General features: G+C 45.9%; 1 protein-coding gene across 3 annotated transcripts; it reads left to right on the top strand.

Moving 5' to 3' along the window:
- The first annotated feature begins 139 nt into the window (after positions 1-139).
- On the top strand, positions 140-18,226 carry YARS1 (tyrosyl-tRNA synthetase 1). Of its 3 annotated transcripts, XM_030217718.1 has the most exons (15): positions 148-203; positions 248-287; positions 3,781-3,861; positions 5,798-5,944; positions 8,136-8,311; positions 12,840-12,969; positions 14,790-14,870; positions 15,051-15,143; positions 15,231-15,366; positions 15,750-15,835; positions 15,911-16,046; positions 16,583-16,689; positions 17,262-17,455; positions 17,715-17,856; positions 17,943-18,226. In XM_030217718.1, exons 3-15 carry the CDS (start codon positions 3,805-3,807, stop codon positions 18,051-18,053), a joined length of 1,596 nt encoding a protein of 531 aa, XP_030073578.1. In that variant the 5' UTR covers positions 148-203; positions 248-287; positions 3,781-3,804; the 3' UTR covers positions 18,054-18,226. The 3 variants fall into 3 exon arrangements, with proteins under 3 accessions (XP_030073576.1, XP_030073577.1, XP_030073578.1); XM_030217716.1 differs by lacking the exon at positions 248-287 and having other exon boundaries at positions 140-203; XM_030217717.1 differs by lacking the exon at positions 248-287 and having other exon boundaries at positions 140-247.
- The last annotated feature ends 528 nt before the right edge of the window (positions 18,227-18,754 follow it).

Below are 18,754 nucleotides of genomic sequence, written 5' to 3'. Positions count from 1 at the left end.
GAGCCTCACAGCCCCTCCCAGCAGCCTTCACGTCCCTTCCTGAGCCAACCAAGGAGGTTTAATAGACTGCGAACGAGCGTCAGGCGAACAAGCTGATTGCCGAAGTGATCGGCAAAGAACTGATGCAACCGGAAGCTGCGCATGTGATAAGACAAAGGGGCGGGGACAGGACCGGCGACGGGACGGATGACGGAGGAGAGCCGGTGACAGAGACAGCTGCACGCTAGGGCGGTGGGAGCCGCGGCAGGTGAGCTTCTTTTGTGTCTCCTGTGCGTCAGTAGGGGAAGGTAAAAGGGGGTTTATGTAGCACCCGGCTGTGAGTCAGTGAGGTTCAGGATGAAGAGGGTGTGTGTGGTCCATATGTACTGGGAAGGAATGGGGTGAGAGGGTGTGTGTGGTCCATATCTACTGGGAAGGAATGGGGTGAGAGGGTTCTCTGTGCTCCATATCCACTGGGAAGGAATGGGGTGAGAGGGTGTGGTGGTCCATATGTACTGGGAAGGAATGGGGGTGAGAGGGTGTTGTGGTCCATATCACTGGAAGGAATGGGGTGAGAGGGTCTCTGTGCTCCATATCCACTGGGAAGGAATGGGGTGAGAGGGTGTGTGTGTGTGTCTCCATATCTACTGGGAAGGAATGGGGTGAGAGGGTGTGTGTGGTCATTCTAGGGAAGGATGGGGTGAGAGGGTCTTGTGCTCCATATCTACTGGGAAGGAATGGGGTGAGAGGGTGTGTGGTCCATATCTACTGGGAAGGAATGGGGTGAGAGGGTGTGTGTGGTCCATATCTACTGGGAAGGAATGGGGTGAGAGGGTCTCTGTGCTCCATATCCACTGGGAAGGAATGGGGTGAGAGGGTGTGTGTGGTCCATATCTACTGGGAAGGAATGGGGTGAGAGGGTCTCTGTGCTCCATATCCACTGGGAAGGAATGGGGTGAGAGGGTGTGTGTGGTCCATATCCACTGGGAAGGAATGGGGTGAGAGGGTGTGTGTGGTCCATATCTACTGGGAAGGAATGGGGTGAGAGGGTCTCTGTGCTCCATATCCACTGGGAAGGAATGGGGTGAGAGGGTGTGTGTGCTCCATATCCACTGGGAAGGAATGGGGTGAGAGGGTCTCTGTGCTCCATATCCACTGGGAAGGAATGGGGTGAGAGGGTGTGTGTGGTCCATATGTACTGGGAAGGAATGGGGTGAGAGGGTGTGTGTGCTCCATATCTACTGGGAAGGAATGGGGTGAGAGGGTCTCTGTGCTCCATATCCACTGGGAAGGAATGGGGTGAGAGGGTGTGTGTGGTCCATATCCACTGGGAAGGAATGGGGTGAGAGGGTGTGTGTGGTCCATATGTACTGGGAAGGAATGGGGTGAGAGGGTGTGTGTGGTCCATATCTACTGGGAAGGAATGGGGTGAGAGGGTCTCTGTGCTCCATATCCACTGGGAAGGAATGGGGTGAGAGGGTGTGTGTGGTCCATATGTACTGGGAAGGAATGGGGTGAGAGGGTGGATGTGCTCCATATCTACTGGGAAGGAATGGGGTGAGAGGGTCTCTGTGTGTCATTGGGGAGAGAGGGTGTGTGTGTGTGTCTCCATATCTACTGGGAAGGAATGGGGTGAGAGGGTCTCTGTGTGTCATTGGGGAGAGAGGGTGTGTGTGTGTGTCTCCATATCTACTGGGAAGGAATGGGGTGAGAGGGTCTCTGTCTCCATATCTACTGGGAAGGAATGGGGTGAGAGGGTCTCTGTGTGTCATTGGGGAGAGAGGGTGTGTGTATGTGCTCCATATCTACTGGGAAGGAATGGGGTGAGAGAGTCTCTGTGCTCCATATCTACTGGGGAGGAATGGGGTGAGAGGGTGTGTGTGGTCCATATCCACTGGGAAGGAATGGGGTGAGAGGGTGTGTGTGGTCCATATGTACTGGGAAGGAATGGGGTGAGAGGGTGTGTGTGGTCCATATCTACTGGGAAGGAATGGGGTGAGAGGGTCTCTGTGGTCCATATGTACTGGGAAGGAATGGGGTGAGAGGGTGGATGTGCTCCATATCTACTGGGAAGGAATGGGGTGAGAGGGTCTCTGTGTGTCATTGGGGAGAGAGGGTGTGTGTGTGTGTCTCCATATCTACTGGGAAGGAATGGGGTGAGAGGGTCTCTGTGTGTCATTGGGGAGAGAGGGTGTGTGTATGTGTCTCCATATCTACTGGGAAGGAATGGGGTGAGAGGGTCTCTGTGCTCCATATCCACTGGGAAGGAATGGGGTGAGTGTGTGTATGTGCTCCATATCTACTGGGAAGGAATGGGGTGAGAGAGTCTCTGTGCTCCATATCTACTGGGGAGGAATGGGGTGAGAGGGTCTGTGTGTGTCATTGGGGAGAGAGGGTGCGTGTGTATATGTGCTCCATAAGTACTGGGAAGGAATGGGGTGAGAGGGTGTATGTGCTCCATATCTACTGGGAAGGAATGGGGTGAGAGGGTGGATGTGCTCCATATCTACTGGGAAGGAATGGGGTGAGAGGGTCTCTGTGTGTCATTGGGGAGAGAGGGTGTGTGTATGTGCTCCATATCTACTGGGAAGGAATGGGGTGAGAGAGTCTCTGTGCTCCATATCTACTGGGGAGGAATGGGGTGAGAGGGTCTGTGTGTGTCATTGGGGAGAGAGGGTGCGTGTGTATATGTGCTCCATAAGTACTGGGAAGGAATGGGGTGAGAGGGTGTATGTGCTCCATATCTACTGGGAAGGAATTGGGTGAGAGGGTGGATGTGCTCCATATCTACTGGGAAGGAATGGGGTGAGAGGGTCTCTGTGTGTCATTGGGGAGAGAGGGTGTGTGTGTTTGTCTGCATATCTACTGGGAAGGAATGGGGTGAGAGGGTCTCTGTCTCCATATCTACTGGGAAGGAATGGGGTGAGAGGGTCTCTGTGTGTCATTGGGGAGAGAGGGTGTGTGTATGTGCTCCATATCTACTGGGAAGGAATGGGGTGAGAGAGTCTCTGTGCTCCATATCTACTGGGGAGGAATGGGGTGAGAGGGTCTGTGTGTGTCATTGGGGAGAGAGGGTGCGTGTGTATATGTGCTCCATAAGTACTGGGAAGGAATGGGGTGAGAGGGTGTATGTGCTCCATATCTACTGGGAAGGAATGGGGTGAGAGGGTCTCTGTGTGTCATTGGGGAGAGGGTGTGTGTATGTGCTCCATATCTACTGGGAAGGATTGGGGTGAGAGGGTCTGCATCATGTCTCGTACTTGGAGGACAGGAGAGTGGAAGAGATTGGGAGCTGAGGAGGAGCTTGTGGGGGTATAGCATGAATATTAGAGCAATATGTAGAGAATGGGGAAAGCCCAGTTCAAAACCTACTGCCTGCCATGCCTTGAGCAAGTCAGTTAACCCTCCTTTGCCTGAAGAACAAGCTTATATTGTAAGCTCTCTGCAGACAGGAATGTAACTCACCTTGGTCTACTACTGAGAAAGTTGTGAGAGAAATCTAAAAATCACAGTGGAAGGGATTGGATGACAGGGTCTGTTTGTCTCATACATAGAGAAGAGAAGAGGGATTATGTGTCTGATACATAATGGAAGGGATCAGGGTGAGAGGGTCTGTGCATCTCGTACATGGGGAAGAGAAAGAGAGCGTATATAAATGATACATGGTGACTGGGTTTGTGTCTCATACTTAGGTCAAGATTGTTAGTCCTGGGAGTGAGTTTTTTAGGTTTACAATGTGCATTTGGCTGGGTGTTTTTCCCCCTCCTGACCATTATTTATGTATTTTCAATTTACTTATAGAAACCTTCGTGTTCAGCAGCAGACATGGGAGAGATGCTGAGTCCTGCAGAAAAATACTCTCTTATTACCCGTAACCTGCAGGTAAGCTACTAGTGCAGTCCCTGTGCTGGGCTTCATCTCATTAGCAAGACCACAATTCCTTATGTAACGGTAAGGGAATATATACAGTATATATTTCTATGCATTTTCCCCCTTGCTGTTCCTAACAGTGCATCAGTGTCTGTATCTAGCTGGCAGCCTTCTTTTCTGCCAGCCAATAGTGAACTGTTGGTGGATTTCCCCAGCAATCTGTCCCAGCATTTTGTTTCAAGCTATCTGCAGACCTGCTGTTTCTAGAAGGGTGTCTAAAAGCAGGGGCGGAGTTGGACCTTCTGAAGGGATGTTGCTAGTGGCAGTAGTATACTCCCCCAAAGAAGATTTAAACTCTGACTTCGCTGACAAAATTTTGTCTTTGGAACCTCTCCTGCCACTGACCACACCTGACAAGGGATAGCCCCATTTCTCCCAATGACTGCAGCTGGCTTTCAATAAGAACATGCCGTACTGGGTCAGACCAATGTTCCATCTAGCCCAGTATCTTGCTTCCAACAGTGGCCAATCCAGGTCACAAGTACCTGGCAGAAACCCAAATTGTGGCAACATTCCATACTACAAATCCCAGGGCAAGCAGCGGCTTCCCCATGTCTATCTCAATAGCAGATTATGAACTTTTCCAAACCTTTTTTAAGCCCAGATGTGCTAACCACTGTTACCACATCCTCTGGCACTGAGTTCCAAAGTGTAACTATTTGTTGAGAGAAAAAATATTTCTTCCTATTTGTTTTAGAAGTATTTCCATGTAACTTTGAGTGTCCCCTAGTCTTTGTACTTTTTTGAAAGAGTGAAAAATCGATTCACTTTTTACCCATTCTACACCACTCAGGATTTTGTAGACCTCAATTATATCTCCCCTCAGCCATCTCTTTTCCAAGCTGAAGAGCTCTACCCTCTTTAACCATTCCTCATATGAGATGGAGGCGTCCCAAGCAGAAAATAACATAAGAATAATCATACTGGGTCAGACCAGTGGTCCATCCAGCCCAATATCGTGCTTCAAACAGTGGCCAATCCAGGTCACAAGTACCTGGCAGAAACCCAAATAGTAGCAAGATTCCATGCTACCAATCCCAGGGCAAGCAGTGGCTTCCCCCATGTCCATCTCAATAACAGACTATGGACTTTTCCTCCAGGAACTTGTCCAGACCTTTTTTTAAAACTCTGATACGCTAACCACTGTTACCACATCATCTGGAAACAAGTTTTAAGAGAATCAGCTGGCTAGACACTTGTGGCACTTGCAAAGACAAGGATTCAGAGACTGGGGCAAGTGACAGATCTGAAACCTGATGCTAGCTAGATATTGAGGAGGTGTGGGGGCTCTTCTCACCTTGTATAATCTCTTTTGGAAAGAGTAAAGAGAGTCTTGGGACACTTGGCCTTAACCACCCAGCTAGTCCATATATCACTTCTATGGGACGTGGAGGAAATGTAAAAAAAGAAAAACATCTTTAACTGTACCAGGTTATAGCAGCAAAAGTATTTAGCCAACTTGTGTGACATCTCACTGATCTATAATTACCAACTAACCAAATACCATCAGCCTAACCTGTGTAGCTTTAATTGTAAGAATGTGAGGAGGAGGAGTGGCTATCCATGTGTATATAAGTTGGTGTTTTTATATGACTTTTCATTGTTTCCTGTGCTTCATCAATTGATAGTAAAGTTCCAGTTTTAAGTTACCTCACGGTGTGGTCTGGATTCTTGTGTGGATGGACAGTCGGATGCCTCGCTTGCCTGGCTATCCTTAATGAATATACATGAGAGAGAGAGAGAGCGGCATGTCTGCTACCTCCATTATATGCAAATCTTTCATGCATATTCATTAGGGATAGCCTGAAAACCTGACCTGTTGGTGGCCCGTGAGAGAATGCCACTGGTATAGGCCATTTCTCATAGGCACTTTCTTTTACTCGCACAGGAGGTACTTGGGGAGCAGAAACTGCAGGAGATTGTGCAGCAGCGGGAGCTGAAGATTTACTGGGGTACTGCCACCACTGGTAAGCCTCATGTGGCTTACTTTGTACCTATGGTGAAGATTGCAGACTTCCTGAAAGCTGGCTGTGAGGTGGGTGTCATAGCCCCAATCATTTTACAATTTTTTTTTTTGGGGGGGGGGGGAATAAAACCACAGCCCACCCTCCACATCATAGGAAAAAATGATCCCCACCCTCCATCCCATAGACTTTATATTATTTTCAGTTAAGATGCTTTATTTTTTTATTATTGTAATCTGCCCAGAACATTATTTTCTGGTTTATCACAATATAAATGGAAATCTCGTATCTGGGATGAGGGTGTATGTGTCCCGTACCCACTGGGAAAGATTGGGGAGACAGTGTCTCTCTACCTCATATTTGGAGACACGGGCAGAGACCTGTTAATGGTTTGCTGTATCAGGATTAGAATCACTTTGTGCAGGTCTCATCTCCTGTCAGTGGGTTTCTGTGATTGTAAAGTGGATTGATTCTCTGAACTTATAAAGGGAAATGGGACTTGATATACTGCCTTTCTGAGGTTTTTTTGCAACTACATTCAAAGCAGTTTACATATATTCAGGTACTTGTTTGTACCAGGGGCAATGGAGGGTTAAGTGACTTGCCCAGAGTCACAAGGAGCTGCAGTGGGAATTGAACTCGGTTCCCCAGGATCAAAGTCCACTGCGCTAACCACTAGGCTACTCCTCCACCCCTAAATACCCCTAATCAACACTGGACTGAAATCCATTCTAATTTGGACCAAACAAACCTATTCTGTAACTGTCTGCTATCAGTTTCTAAATAAGCTAAAGAATGAGCAGTTATACAGCTGTGATTTAATGTCTTTGCAGATGGTCTCACTGGGGATTTTTATGCTTTTTCTAATCATAGCTCCACATGATTTTAACTATTTTTTTAAAATATATTTTTAGTAGGGCTGCAAGTTAATCGCAATTAATGCATTAATTTTTATTTCATTTATTTATTTAAAATTCTGCTATATCTACAATTCTATGCAGATTCCAATAAAACATACACATTTTTAAAATCAAAGATAAAACAAAACATATCCTATACATCCTGTTCCTACTGACATCATCAAACATAGAACCTTATACAATCATGATTGAAAAGAATTAACTACATTGTCTCCTCCATACATCTCATCTGCTCTTTTCCACTCCCAACCCCTGTCCTCGGTGTGATCCAGTATCATCCCCCCCCCCCCCCACCATACCGGTCTACCTTAAAGGTGGTCTCCTGTTGCTCCCCTGCAATGTTGCACATATGCTGCCTATGGCCTCATTTGAACCGAAGTGATGTCACAAGAGGCAGGGACAAGCCAGAGGGAAAGGTTTTTTTGTTTTTTTTTTTAGAGCAGGCCCTAGGTAGACTATGTGCAATGCTGTTGCTGCTGAGGACCAGCGACCACCATTAAGGTAGACTGGTGGGAGGGGGATTGAGAGAGGGAGGCAGATGCCAAACCCCGGGGGGGGGGGGGGGAGTGAGCTGCAGCACTGGAGGAGTCATCAGTGGAAGCTATGACTGAGGCAGTGAGGTCCAGCAGCCATGAAAGGAGCTTGGTGCTACTTATGGGGATGGAGAGAATGGAGGGAAAAGAGAGAGATAATAGATGTGGGGGGAAGAGGAGAGGGAGAGAAGGATGAGAAACAGAGAGATGTTGAGGGAGATTATTAGTCCTTTAGAGAAGGAAAGGGGATGGTATTTGTTACACCGCCTTTCTGTGGTTACAATCAAAACGGTTTACATATTATATACAGGAACTTATTTTGTACCTGGGACAATTGAAGGGTAAGTGACTTGCCCAGAGCCACAATCAGCTGCAGTGGGAAATAAATACCTTTAATTGTGCAATTAATCGCGATTACAAATTTTCATTGAAATGCAGCCCAAATGTAGTATTGAAGTGCATTGTGCTAAATAACGGGTGATAACTGTGAGAAACAGCTTCTGCATGTCTTCAGAACTTCCTGTCAAGCTATGTTTTGGCTTCTCACCTTGGTCAAGAGAAGCAGTACTTTTTGCTTAAACCTCTTTCCATGGGGATGATGACAAAGAGGCACTGAAAACTGGGTTCATACTTATAAATACAAAAGTAACGCATCTCAGGCCTTCCCTTCACTATCTCATAGCTAAATGCTCTGTTTCTACCACAGAGTCTGAAACTGGTTTTGTCCCCACTCCCTTCCCCTAGGAGACTGCTCATGCAACCGTTTTCTGTGAATTCTTTCTCTGTTTTTCTTTGTCAATACTGTGTAGGTGACTATCTTGTTTGCTGACCTTCATGCTTACCTGGATAACATGAAGGCTCCCTGGGAGCTGCTGGAGCTGCGCGTTTCCTACTATGAACACGTGATCAAAGCCATGCTGGAGAGTATTGGGGTGCCCCTGGATAAGCTGCGATTCATCAAGGGTACAGACTTCCAACTCAGCAGGTTGGTGCTGTAAACCTCTCTATTTTGTCCTGTCTGAAATGCATTACTTCACCTAGCTGAGAGCCACTTCTGCTTGGATACTGACTTATGAATGAGAAAAGTGAGAATCAAGGTATGAAATAACTGAGTGCAGATGGTGGTGGTTGCTTTTGGCCGAGGTCTCTTGATATTTCTGTCCAGTATCCTAATGCAACTTGTATACCATAGAAACTAAAGCTCAACCAGTGAGTAGTTGAAGATGACTGAGATGAAGGCAAAGGCTGGAGGAGAGGGTCAAGCCAGATCACTCACTTCATCTGCCTTCCAATAATCTGTAAACTAGCAACCTCACTTGCAGGAGCTATGGCAGCCTCAGAGGCCGAGACTAGAGATTTGCAGCTAGAGTACAGCAAGGACTTTGAAAGGAAGACCTTGGTTGCTGACGTAAATGAGCCCCTTCAGGCAGGAACTGGAGTGGCAGCTCTCAGCTCTTAAAGACTGGGAGATGAGCAGCCAACTCATTAGCTGAGATGTGCAAACATAGTGACAGCGACACTTAGGAATAAGCCGCAGCTCTGGAGGGAGGAACCCCCCCCCCCCCCCCCCCACCAATCCAATAGCGATGGCTTAGTTACCACGATGTCAGAGAAGCCAGAGGGAGGTGATCCTGCGACTCTTATTCAGAAGTTGCAGAGCAAATACTGAAGACAGAGGCTCAGTACACAAGTGTTGCCATACTGGGACAGACCAAAGGTCCGCCAAACCCAGTATCCTGTTTCCAACAGTGGCCAATCCAGGTCCCAAGTACCTGGCAAGATCCCAAAACAGTACAATACATTTTGTGCGTCTTATCCCAGAAATAAGCAGTGGAGTTTCCCCAAGTCCATTTTAATAATAGCTTATGGACTTTTCTTTTAGGAAGCTATCCAAACCTTTTTTTTTTTAAATCCCGCTAATCTAACTGCTTTTACCACATTGTGTGGCAACGAATTCCATAGTTTAATTACACGTCGAGTAGCATGGAATGTTGTTAATAATTGGGTTTCTGCCAGGTATTTGTGACCTGTATTGGTCATATTGGAAGTCGTATATGGGGCTAGATGGACCACTGGTCTGACCCAGTAATGGCTATCCTTATGTTCTTATTTGCTCGGGAAGCTATAAGGTTTTTTTTAAAGTCGAGGTGTGCCTGCTGTACAGTGCCTTGGGTGAATCTCTTCATCAAGGTGGATAATAATCCCAATTAACAATGAATCAATCATTTAAATAATAAAAGTAAGTATTTATTTAATTGCATTTGTATCCCACATTTTCCCACCTATTTGCGGGCTCAGTGTGGCTTACAATACATTGTAAATAATGGAAATACAATTTGTTACAATTCAGTTATGGATTACATTGTGAGAAGTTATGCGAAGACAGAGTCAAGGTATCGTTAGGGAATAGGACAAGGAAAAGAACAATGGGACAATAGGAAGAGACAATGGGCAAATAATGGGGTAGTAGAACCTTGGCAAAAAGAACATTTGGTATAACATTTTCTGTGAGTGAAGGTTTAAGTGTGATAAAATTACGGGGGTTGAGAGTTCAGAAAATAATGTATTGGTGTATTTCTGGGACAGTGAGTGTGGACTTCATGTGTATTGGTCCTTGCAGTAAATTTTATCAAAGAGATGAGTCTTCAGTAGTTTGCGGAAGTTGGTTAGTTCGTGGATTGTTTTCAAGTTGCGTGGTAGTATATTCCAGAATTGCGTGCTTATGTAAGAAAAGGTTGATGCGTGCAGCGCCTTGTATTTTATGCCTTTGCAATTAGGGAAGTGGAGGTTAAGGAAAGTTCGAGAAGATATTTTAGCGTTAGTATTTTTCAAAACATCACATAAAGATGGCAGAGACAAGAACAGAGTCCAGAGACTATGCTGAGCTGGAGGGAAAAGATGGTAGGAATCGATGATGGATGGAATGGGAATCAGTGATCCAGACGACAGCACCTACCTTTCAAATGTCATTAATACAAGAACGCTATCCATGAAACTTGCAATCAACAGATTGAAAGCAAGTCGTAAGAAGTATTTTTTCACACTGTGATAATTAAGTTGTTGATTCTGTTGCCAAAGCACATGGTCAAAGTACCTAACACAGTAGGATTCAAAATGGCTTGGACAAAAGTCTGTTTAAAAAAATAATTAGTGGAAGAAGTGACATCATCAGGGCAAATGGCTGCTTAAGCCCGCGGCTCTTCACCAACCCAAGTGAATCCCTTTCAGTCGGCTGTCATCCCTTTGGTTTGTGGTTGGATTTACTGCCTTCCATCAATTTATCTCTCCATCCAGGGATGATTTTCAAAAAGCAGACAGATCTGTAAGATTTTGCCTACTCGAAGAGCAGCTAGAAACAGTGTGAAGCAGACATCATGGCGCCCACTTCATCCCAATCGGTACCGGGGATGCCTGCAATACAAAGTGTGAGAGATGATGTTTCACCGCATACGGAGGAAATCAAGTGCAGGTTAAAAGACATCAAATCCGAGATTGAAGCATCCAGAGCAGATAAGAACATAAGGATAGCCATACGGGGTCAGACCAGTGGTCCATCTAGCTCATTATACAGGGCGGTAATGGACAGGGACTCATGGGTCTAAAGATGGTGTCCTAAGGTTGGGATGCACAATGGCCGATTTCCATGAGGATGGAACGTGACCAATTGAGATTCTAGAATTAAGGATACTAATAATCTTTGGAAGAAGAAGATCCAAGTTCCGCAACTATCAACCAATTTGATGGGAACGGATCAAGAGTACAAAACGTTAGGCGTGTTTTTGTAATGATCTTTGAAAATGAGAACACTGATTGTAACTGAAAGGTAGACCATGAAGGCCCAAAAGAAGATAAAGGTTGAAGAAGGACGATGGTGAGGGTGATAGAACAGGAGAAGATGATGAGACGCCCTAAGGTGGAAAAGATTTGAGAATATCCTGAACTTTGGTGAAAAAATAGCGCAATAATGTTTCAGCTGAAGGATTAACAGAATTATCTAAGGTCAAGGTCACGTCGTTGGCCAGAGAGGTTAGGTTATGAAAAATAGAGAACAGTTCTCTTGAGGGATTAGGAGCCTTCCAAATGCGCTTTTTAAGATACTTAGATTTAGCATGCTTCAGATGATAATTATAATCTTTAAGTCTAGTACAAAAATTGAGAAGGTCCTCACTAGTCTTTGACCTCCTGCATTTTCTCTCAGCTTTGCAAAGTTGTGTCTTGAGCAACTGCAGGCCACAATGATACCGGGGCTGCTTTCGAGAAGATGAAAATGTGGGCACAGCTTTCAAAGGGGCAAATTGGTTAAGGGTGGAAGATAATATAACTACTACAAATCATTTCTATAGCGCTACCAGTCGTACGCAGCGCTTCACAATTGAACATGAAGATGAAAGCTAGTAGCCATAGAATCAAGATCTTGGGTTTCAAGATCGGCAGGGAAGGAAAGTAACGAAGAGGAATATTGTGAGGATCAACCCGAGACAAAAATCTAGAAAATGTGGAACTAGGATGGAAATCATGCAGTGGAAGAGGAAGCGACTAAGAAAATTGAATAATCTGGTCAAGGAACTGGACTTAAAGGGAAAAAGAGCTGAATCTTTTTGCATAATAATAATATCAAGAATGTGGCCTTCCTTAAGGGTCGGGACAGAGACCTATTGCTGAAGGTTTAAGTCATTGAGCATAGATAAAAAGGATCTTGAATGGCGTATCAACATGGGTGTTAAAATCTCCTAAGACAAGAATATCTTTATATTGGATTGAGACTTCAGTCAGTGCCTGAAAACACTGAGCCTGAGATGCGTAACAGAGATTTTTGAATTTGCTGGTATTTAGGCATGAACAGCTACTAATTTTGCTTGGTTGGTTATTTGGAGATTTTGGTTAACAGACTTGTTAGCTCAATGTCATGTTTTTTTTTTTTTCCTGTTATGTTTAATGGGTTGTTTGTTAATTTTTTTTAAAAACCTTAATAAAGTTTCAAATAGAAAAAAAGAATCATGCGCCAAAAGGCGGTATAGCAAGTATTGAATAGACATTGACTTTGGAGAGCCAGATCTACCTTCTTTAACCTGCCCTCGTGACCTGTATTGGCCACTGTTAAAGGCAGAACGTTGGGCTCAATGGACCTTAGTCAGACTTGGCAGGCTTTTCTCTTATGTTCTGTGGTTCTGCCAGGGGTTCTTGACCCAGTGCTTGGGACACCCCCAGACACTCGGGTTTTCAAGTGAATCGACATGAAATAGATTTGCATTCAGTGGAGGCAGTGCATACACATCAGTCTCGTGCATATACCTTGAGGATATCCTGAGAACCCCTGTCTAAAGGCCATCACTGATGTAGTATCATTACACAAAGAAGCTAGAATCTTTCCAAAACCTTACAGAGATGTGTTTCAGGATACGTTTATTAACATGACAATGAGGTTGTGGTTGATCATGACTGGTGAATGCCAAGGGGTGCAGTAGGGATGGTTTGACAGTGAACTCACAGGCTCTCCTTTCTCTGTCTCATAGGCAGTACACACTGGATGTTTACAGACTGTCCTCAGTAGTTACACAGCACGATGCCAAAAAGGCTGGAGCAGAGGTGGTCAAGCAGGTGGAACACCCACTGCTGAGTGGCCTCTTGTACCCAGGACTGCAGGTATTCTCAAGGGAGGGAGGTTGGTTGTTGTCACTGTACTTCAGGCTGAGGGTCTCCATTATCCAGAATACCACAGCTCATGTACTTCCCAGAACTTCTGCTGCTGCTCTGTAACAGACCCACAGCTTGTCTTAAGTCACTTCTGTTTTCAGTTGAAGCAAGGCAATGAAAAACTGCTCCAAGCCTAAACTTAGCGAGCTGGCATTAACAATTAGTGCTCACTAGCGATGCTCCTGATATTCCACCCTGAACAGTTCACTGCTGTCCCCTCTTAGCCTGCCTGATGTTTAAAAAAAAGTTGTCCCCCCCCCCCCCTAATTTGTCCATTCGCCTTAGGACCTAAAAGCGCTGCGACAGAATATCAATAAAATACAGAGCATCGTACACAGGCAAATTTCAATATTACTAAAAGCAACCATAGGTAAAAGTGGAAACTACATATAATGAAATGTCTGTATGCCCAACATGTTTCAGCACCTCGGTGTCTGCTTCAGGGGCAGTTTATACAATTGCAGATGTAATGCCACCTACAAAATATAACAGGGACATCAATGACTTCTTTTACTATTTTAAAATATTTCTTATGAGGGTGAAATCACACAGAACCCCTAGCACCCACATGGGGTTAACACTGCGGCCACCTAGAGGGTCTGTCCCAGCACTTCCCAGGCCCGCTTGCACCTGCACATGTGCTCCTACACTGGCACACCCTCCACACTGGGTTCTGCTCGCCTCTGGGCGAGTCTCCCACCCGCAAGTTATTTCCCCTGTGGTTTCTAAGGACACTGGAACCACAATCCCAGATGTCCCACAGTTCCTAGAAAACACCCACAGACGAGAAGACAAACCACCAGGATTCTTAGTTGGTCCAGGACAACAGAGCTAACAGATTATTAGGTTTATTATTATGAAAAAAAGGTAGAACAGTGAATGGGAACTGGTCAGCATCCGTTCTCACCGGATTAAACACTAAATATTGGACGGAAGGTTCCCTGCTACCAGTCAGCATTTCTCTGCCTCCCATTAACGCTCCTTACTGACTGCCTTCAGTCTGGCTGCAGGGTGACGCTATACACTTCCCTAATCTCTGTACTCCATAGATGTTTCAATAAAGGAAAAGGAATAACCAGTAGTCAAAATCTTAGGCATTACATTTGACCACAAGCTAACATTAAAACCCAAATTGCTTCAGTGTTGTGCTGCATAGAATCTGCACTGTGAAACCTATTCTGTTACTTAGTCTGATTTCTTTCTTTGGTTTTCTCTCCTTTGACTTTAGTAATGTTCTCTACTCTGGCCTTCCTCTCGCTGCTGTTAAATGCCTTTAACTAGAGTGCTCTGAATTGCTTCAATCATTTTTCCACTGGCTTCCTGTCTCTTATTCCCTCTGCACCTGATTCCTTTGTCGAGCTTAACAGCCCCTTTAACACTGCCCTCTGCCACATCGGACCTGGACTCCGGAAGTCCTGGCCATTAGACTTCGGCCTTGATTACCTGATTTCAAAAAGTGAATTAAAACCTGGCGTTTCCACTCCTTAAAAGACGCTCCAGCTGATCTTGCTCACAGTCACTCCTTTTCTGTTAATCTCATCTCTTCTCCTTTGTCCCTCCCCCATTTAATTTATCTTCCTCTGTTTTGACAACTGCTTGATTGGTGGTATAGCAAGATGTTGTAAATAAAATTATTTCCCCCCCCCCACCCCCCCACCCCCCAAACAGTAAGGAGAGTTTTTGCATTCAGGGAGATGGCCGAACTTCCTGCGTTAGTCTAAGGACATCCAAGGTAATCCATTTGCTGAGCATTTGTCTTCCTTGTTTAGGCCTTGGATGAAGAGTACCTGAAGGTTGATGCGCAGTTTGGAGGAGTTGACCAGAGAAAAATTTTCACTTTTGCAGAAAAGGTAACATTTGAGCTTGTCTGTGAACTTGCCGGAATGAATCTGGTTTATCTAATGTTAAGCTGCTCCTTTAGCCAGCGTACAGGGTGGGAAGAGCAACGTGCTTTGCTCGTGCGAGGAGCACTTTTTGCCCTAGGACTGGCTTCTCACGGTGCTTCTTACCTTTCTGTCCTTTTTACTTAGTACCTACCAACTTTAGGCTACGCCAAACGCATCCACCTGATGAACCCTATGGTGCCAGGCCTGACCGGGGGCAAGATGAGCTCATCGGAAGAGGTCAGTCATAGAGAACAAACTGAACGGTTGGAGCTTTCCTGTCTGTATGGTCGTGCCTCCTGTGAGAGTTCTGATTTCCCGTTTTAGGAGTCTAAGATTGATCTCTTGGATAAAAAGGAAGATGTAAAGAAAAAGTTGAAGAAAGCTTTCTGTGAACCAGGCAACGTGGAGAACAATGGCTTACTGTCCTTCGTCAAACATGTACTGTTCCCGCTGAGGTCAGGTAAGCAGAGCTGTGCCCACCCGAGGTCCCTTACTGAAAGAGCAGAGCTGCCTGTCATTCATAGGGTTTCCAGCATAAACTGTGAAACAGATTGCCGTCTGAACTGAGAGAGAAACTAGTTACTTGCTGTTAAAAACAAGAAGCTAAAAATAGTGGTTCTTTCCTAAGACCTGTGGGGAACGAGGGTCACTGAGATTGGGCCGCCTTTGTTCTGAAGACGTAGCTTACCGTGCATTTTAGGGTCTGTTATTTGTACATATAGTCTATTTACACAAACTGCTTTGATGCTATTGCAGGAGACACATTATTATCAAGGTAGGGAGAGGAAGAAGAGCTGGGCCGTTGGGAGAGTTTCTAAATTCTGGGGCTCTGATGTTTTGCAGAGTTTGTGATCCTGAGAGATGAAAAATGGGGACAGAACACAGTTTACACATCTTACGAAGCACTGGAGAAGGATTTTGCAGCTCAGGTAAAGGATGGCCTTGATTTGCAGCACTAGAAGACCTGGAACAGTGTTTTGAATTTCTCTATCCCACGTTGGCAGGTTGTGCACCCAGGGGACCTAAAGGCATCCGTTGAACACGCATTGAACCAGCTGCTGGATCCTATCCGTCAGAAGTTCAGCACTCCCGAGAAGAAGAAACTCTCAGCCGCTGCTTACCCAGACCTGACCAAACAGAGTGAGTAACGCACTGGGCACCGCTCTGCCCTCGGTCTTTTGGTTCCCCCTCCCCCCCCCCCCCCACTTTTTTTTCCCCCTAGAAAGAAAAATAGCAGGGCCTGATTATGAACAGAGCCTGCTGCTCAGGTGTGTACTTTCTCATGCTTGCACACAAACCTTTGCCCCTCCTTTCCCTTCCCTAATCTTAGCCTGTTCCCAGCACGCTCCCTTTTTACCCATCCTACCTTTTAGGCTGCATTACAGCGTTCTTCCTGCTGCGCAGCAAGAGGCAATCCCTTCCAGCTGTGCAGTCCTCAGGCCCTGGTGGCCCCACAGCCACTACATCTGTCTGCACTAAGGAAAATAAAGCGTCACGAGTAGGTCCTGGCACTTATGGCCTTTCCTCCTTCATTAGTGATGTAGAACATCTTCTGTACGTGAATTTAACTCACTGTGAACTACCGTGAAAGGTGTGAGCTAAATCCAGACCCCCAGAGTTACACCCTGTATCTCGACATAGGCAATTCAACAACGAACACACTTTCTCATCTCTAGAAGCTGCTGCGAAGGGACCTGCCAAAGTGGAAAATGGACCTTCTGATGCAGAGCCTTCTCCTTCACGGCTGGATCTGCGTGTGGGCAGAGTGATCAGTGTGGAGAAGGTACCTGATCCCTATTAGCTGTTTAACTCCATCATCAATTGGGTTCAGCAGTTGGATTCAGCTGCCCCCAGGGGCCCCCGTGGTGCTGGGGTGGGTGTTATGTTGAATTGAATGTACCGCAGGCCTCTCGCTCTCCTTATTCAGAGTAGGGGATAGGATAGCGTTAGTATTGAAGACCCTGTGCTGGTATTCTTGTATTTATTTTATACTGATGATTAAAATTGCTTTCGATCTCCTTTTGTGGGGCTAGGTCAGTGCAGAAAAGGACACACTTGCAGCTTCCTTTCCAGCTGGGGCAAGGTAAATAAATGGTGCATGCAAACCTTTCTCTCCTGCCCCATCCTGAAAGCCTGGGTAGCAGGTCAGTGAGTAGTTCCGAGGATCTTTTCCTTGAGTTCAACCTTTTTTTCTCCAGGAATGGTCCTTCTCCTTATCTGCACGAGAGCCCTTAAGAAATCTGTTTCGTATTGCAGCTGAACTGGTTCCTGGGTCTCTAGTGGATGTTAAGATTCCTCCCTTTTGCTTTAATGGTGGTTCTGTGCTGTAACAGTGGTGGCTTTTCTGTTTGGCAGCATCCGAGTGCGGACAACCTCTTTGTGGGGAAGATTGAGGTGGGACAGGACCAGCCACTCACTGTGGTCAGCGGTCTTGTGCAGTATATGCCAGCAGAGGAGCTTCAGGATCGTATGGTAGTGCTGCTCTGTAATATGAAAGCCCGAAAGATGAGAGGCATCGAGTCCCAGGCAATGTTGCTCTGCGCCTCCATGTAAGTAGTGCCGAGGCCTGACTGAACTGGGGAGTGTCGATAAATCCTTCACTGGGAGGGATCCTGTTGTGGTATGATGGACTTACTGTATTGGACCCAGCAGCGGTGTAGAATGTTCTTTGTTGGCGGGGGGGTTATGTTTGGGTTTTTTTACCCTTGATCCTATTATACTTTTTTTTTTTTTTTTTTGCTAAGAGTTGTGATCAGGAACAGTTGACATTTTCTATACAACTCCTTCCTTCCTTCCTTCCTTCTTTAGTGATGGAGAAATCCACCAGGTGGAGCCCTTGGATCCTCCTGCAGGCTCCTGTGCTGGGGATCGAGTGTTTGTGGAAGGACAGGAAGACAGAGAGCCAGATGGTGAATTGAAACCCAAAGAGAAAGTGTTTGAAAAGCTACAGGTAGGATAGATCTCCTTCTGGCATCCTAGGTGAAGAGGGATTTGTGTGGCTACATTTTCTGATGAGTCCTTTCTCATTCTTCCTAGGCTGAGTTTAAGATCTCTGAGGATTTGCAGGCTCAGTGGAGAAAGAACAACTTTATGACAAAATTGGGCGTAGTCTCCTGTAGAACACTGAAAGGTGGGACCATCGGCTGACCTGTAGTTCCACTGGCCACAATTCCAGGCCACTGGAAGTCTGAGGCAGGGCCTCTCTGTAGAACCACTGTGGATAAGGGGACAGGATCCTTCTCATTATTGCACCGTCCCTGACTTTGCCCTTCTGCATCGTTTGAGCTGATCAAATAAAAGTGGAATGATGAGTAAAGTTACAGTGTACTGCTGGCTATGAATGCACTTCAGTCTGAACAGTTAGGAAAATTAGTGCTGGGAGCAGGGCGTCAACCTGTCTTGCCCATGGCAGGGGGTTTGGTATAGGGGTCTCCTGTACGGCTGAGATCTTTTTACTTGCGGCAGCTGTTTTGCTGTTGGGGGGGGGGGGGGATTGCTGCTGCTGCCTTTTGGTTGTTTATTGTTCCCTCTCCCTCCAGTACTGGTGCCACAGTGCCAGGCCCAGATCCCACACCTGCCATCAGCCAGCCTTAGGTCAGCTCTGCTCTTCTGCCACAGACTTGGAAACACTAATACCAGCTAGGGGCAGGGATTGAAAAAAAAAAAAAAAAAACTTCCACCAAGCTGCAGGTCACCAAGTCTTCTGTCACATTTCACAAACAGGAGCGCTGGAGGCAGAGAACCGGATTAAAATCAGCATTTGTCACGAGTTGGTTGTAATGTTAAATAAAATTAGAGCAGTTCATTTGATAACTATAGCGCAACTGCACAAATAAAGAAATGTAAAG

Source organism: Microcaecilia unicolor, chromosome 11 (assembly GCF_901765095.1).
Source record: "Microcaecilia unicolor chromosome 11, aMicUni1.1, whole genome shotgun sequence".
NCBI classification, from domain to species: Eukaryota; Metazoa; Chordata; class Amphibia; order Gymnophiona; family Siphonopidae; genus Microcaecilia; species Microcaecilia unicolor.
The sequence above is the reverse complement of the archived record's forward strand: the minus strand, read 5'-3'. Positions and strand labels throughout refer to the sequence as shown.

Excerpts from the sequence above, each read along its gene's own strand:
- YARS1 (XM_030217716.1), top strand. The coding sequence starts at position 3,805 with ATGGGAGAGATGCTGAGTCCTGCAGAAAAATACTCTCTTATTACCCGT. Across the intron at positions 14,871-15,050 it reads TTTTCACTTTTGCAGAAAAG|TACCTACCAACTTTAGGCTA; the intron begins GTAACATTTGAG and ends CTTTTTACTTAG. Across the intron at positions 17,456-17,714 it reads ATGTTGCTCTGCGCCTCCAT|TGATGGAGAAATCCACCAGG; the intron begins GTAAGTAGTGCC and ends TTCCTTCTTTAG.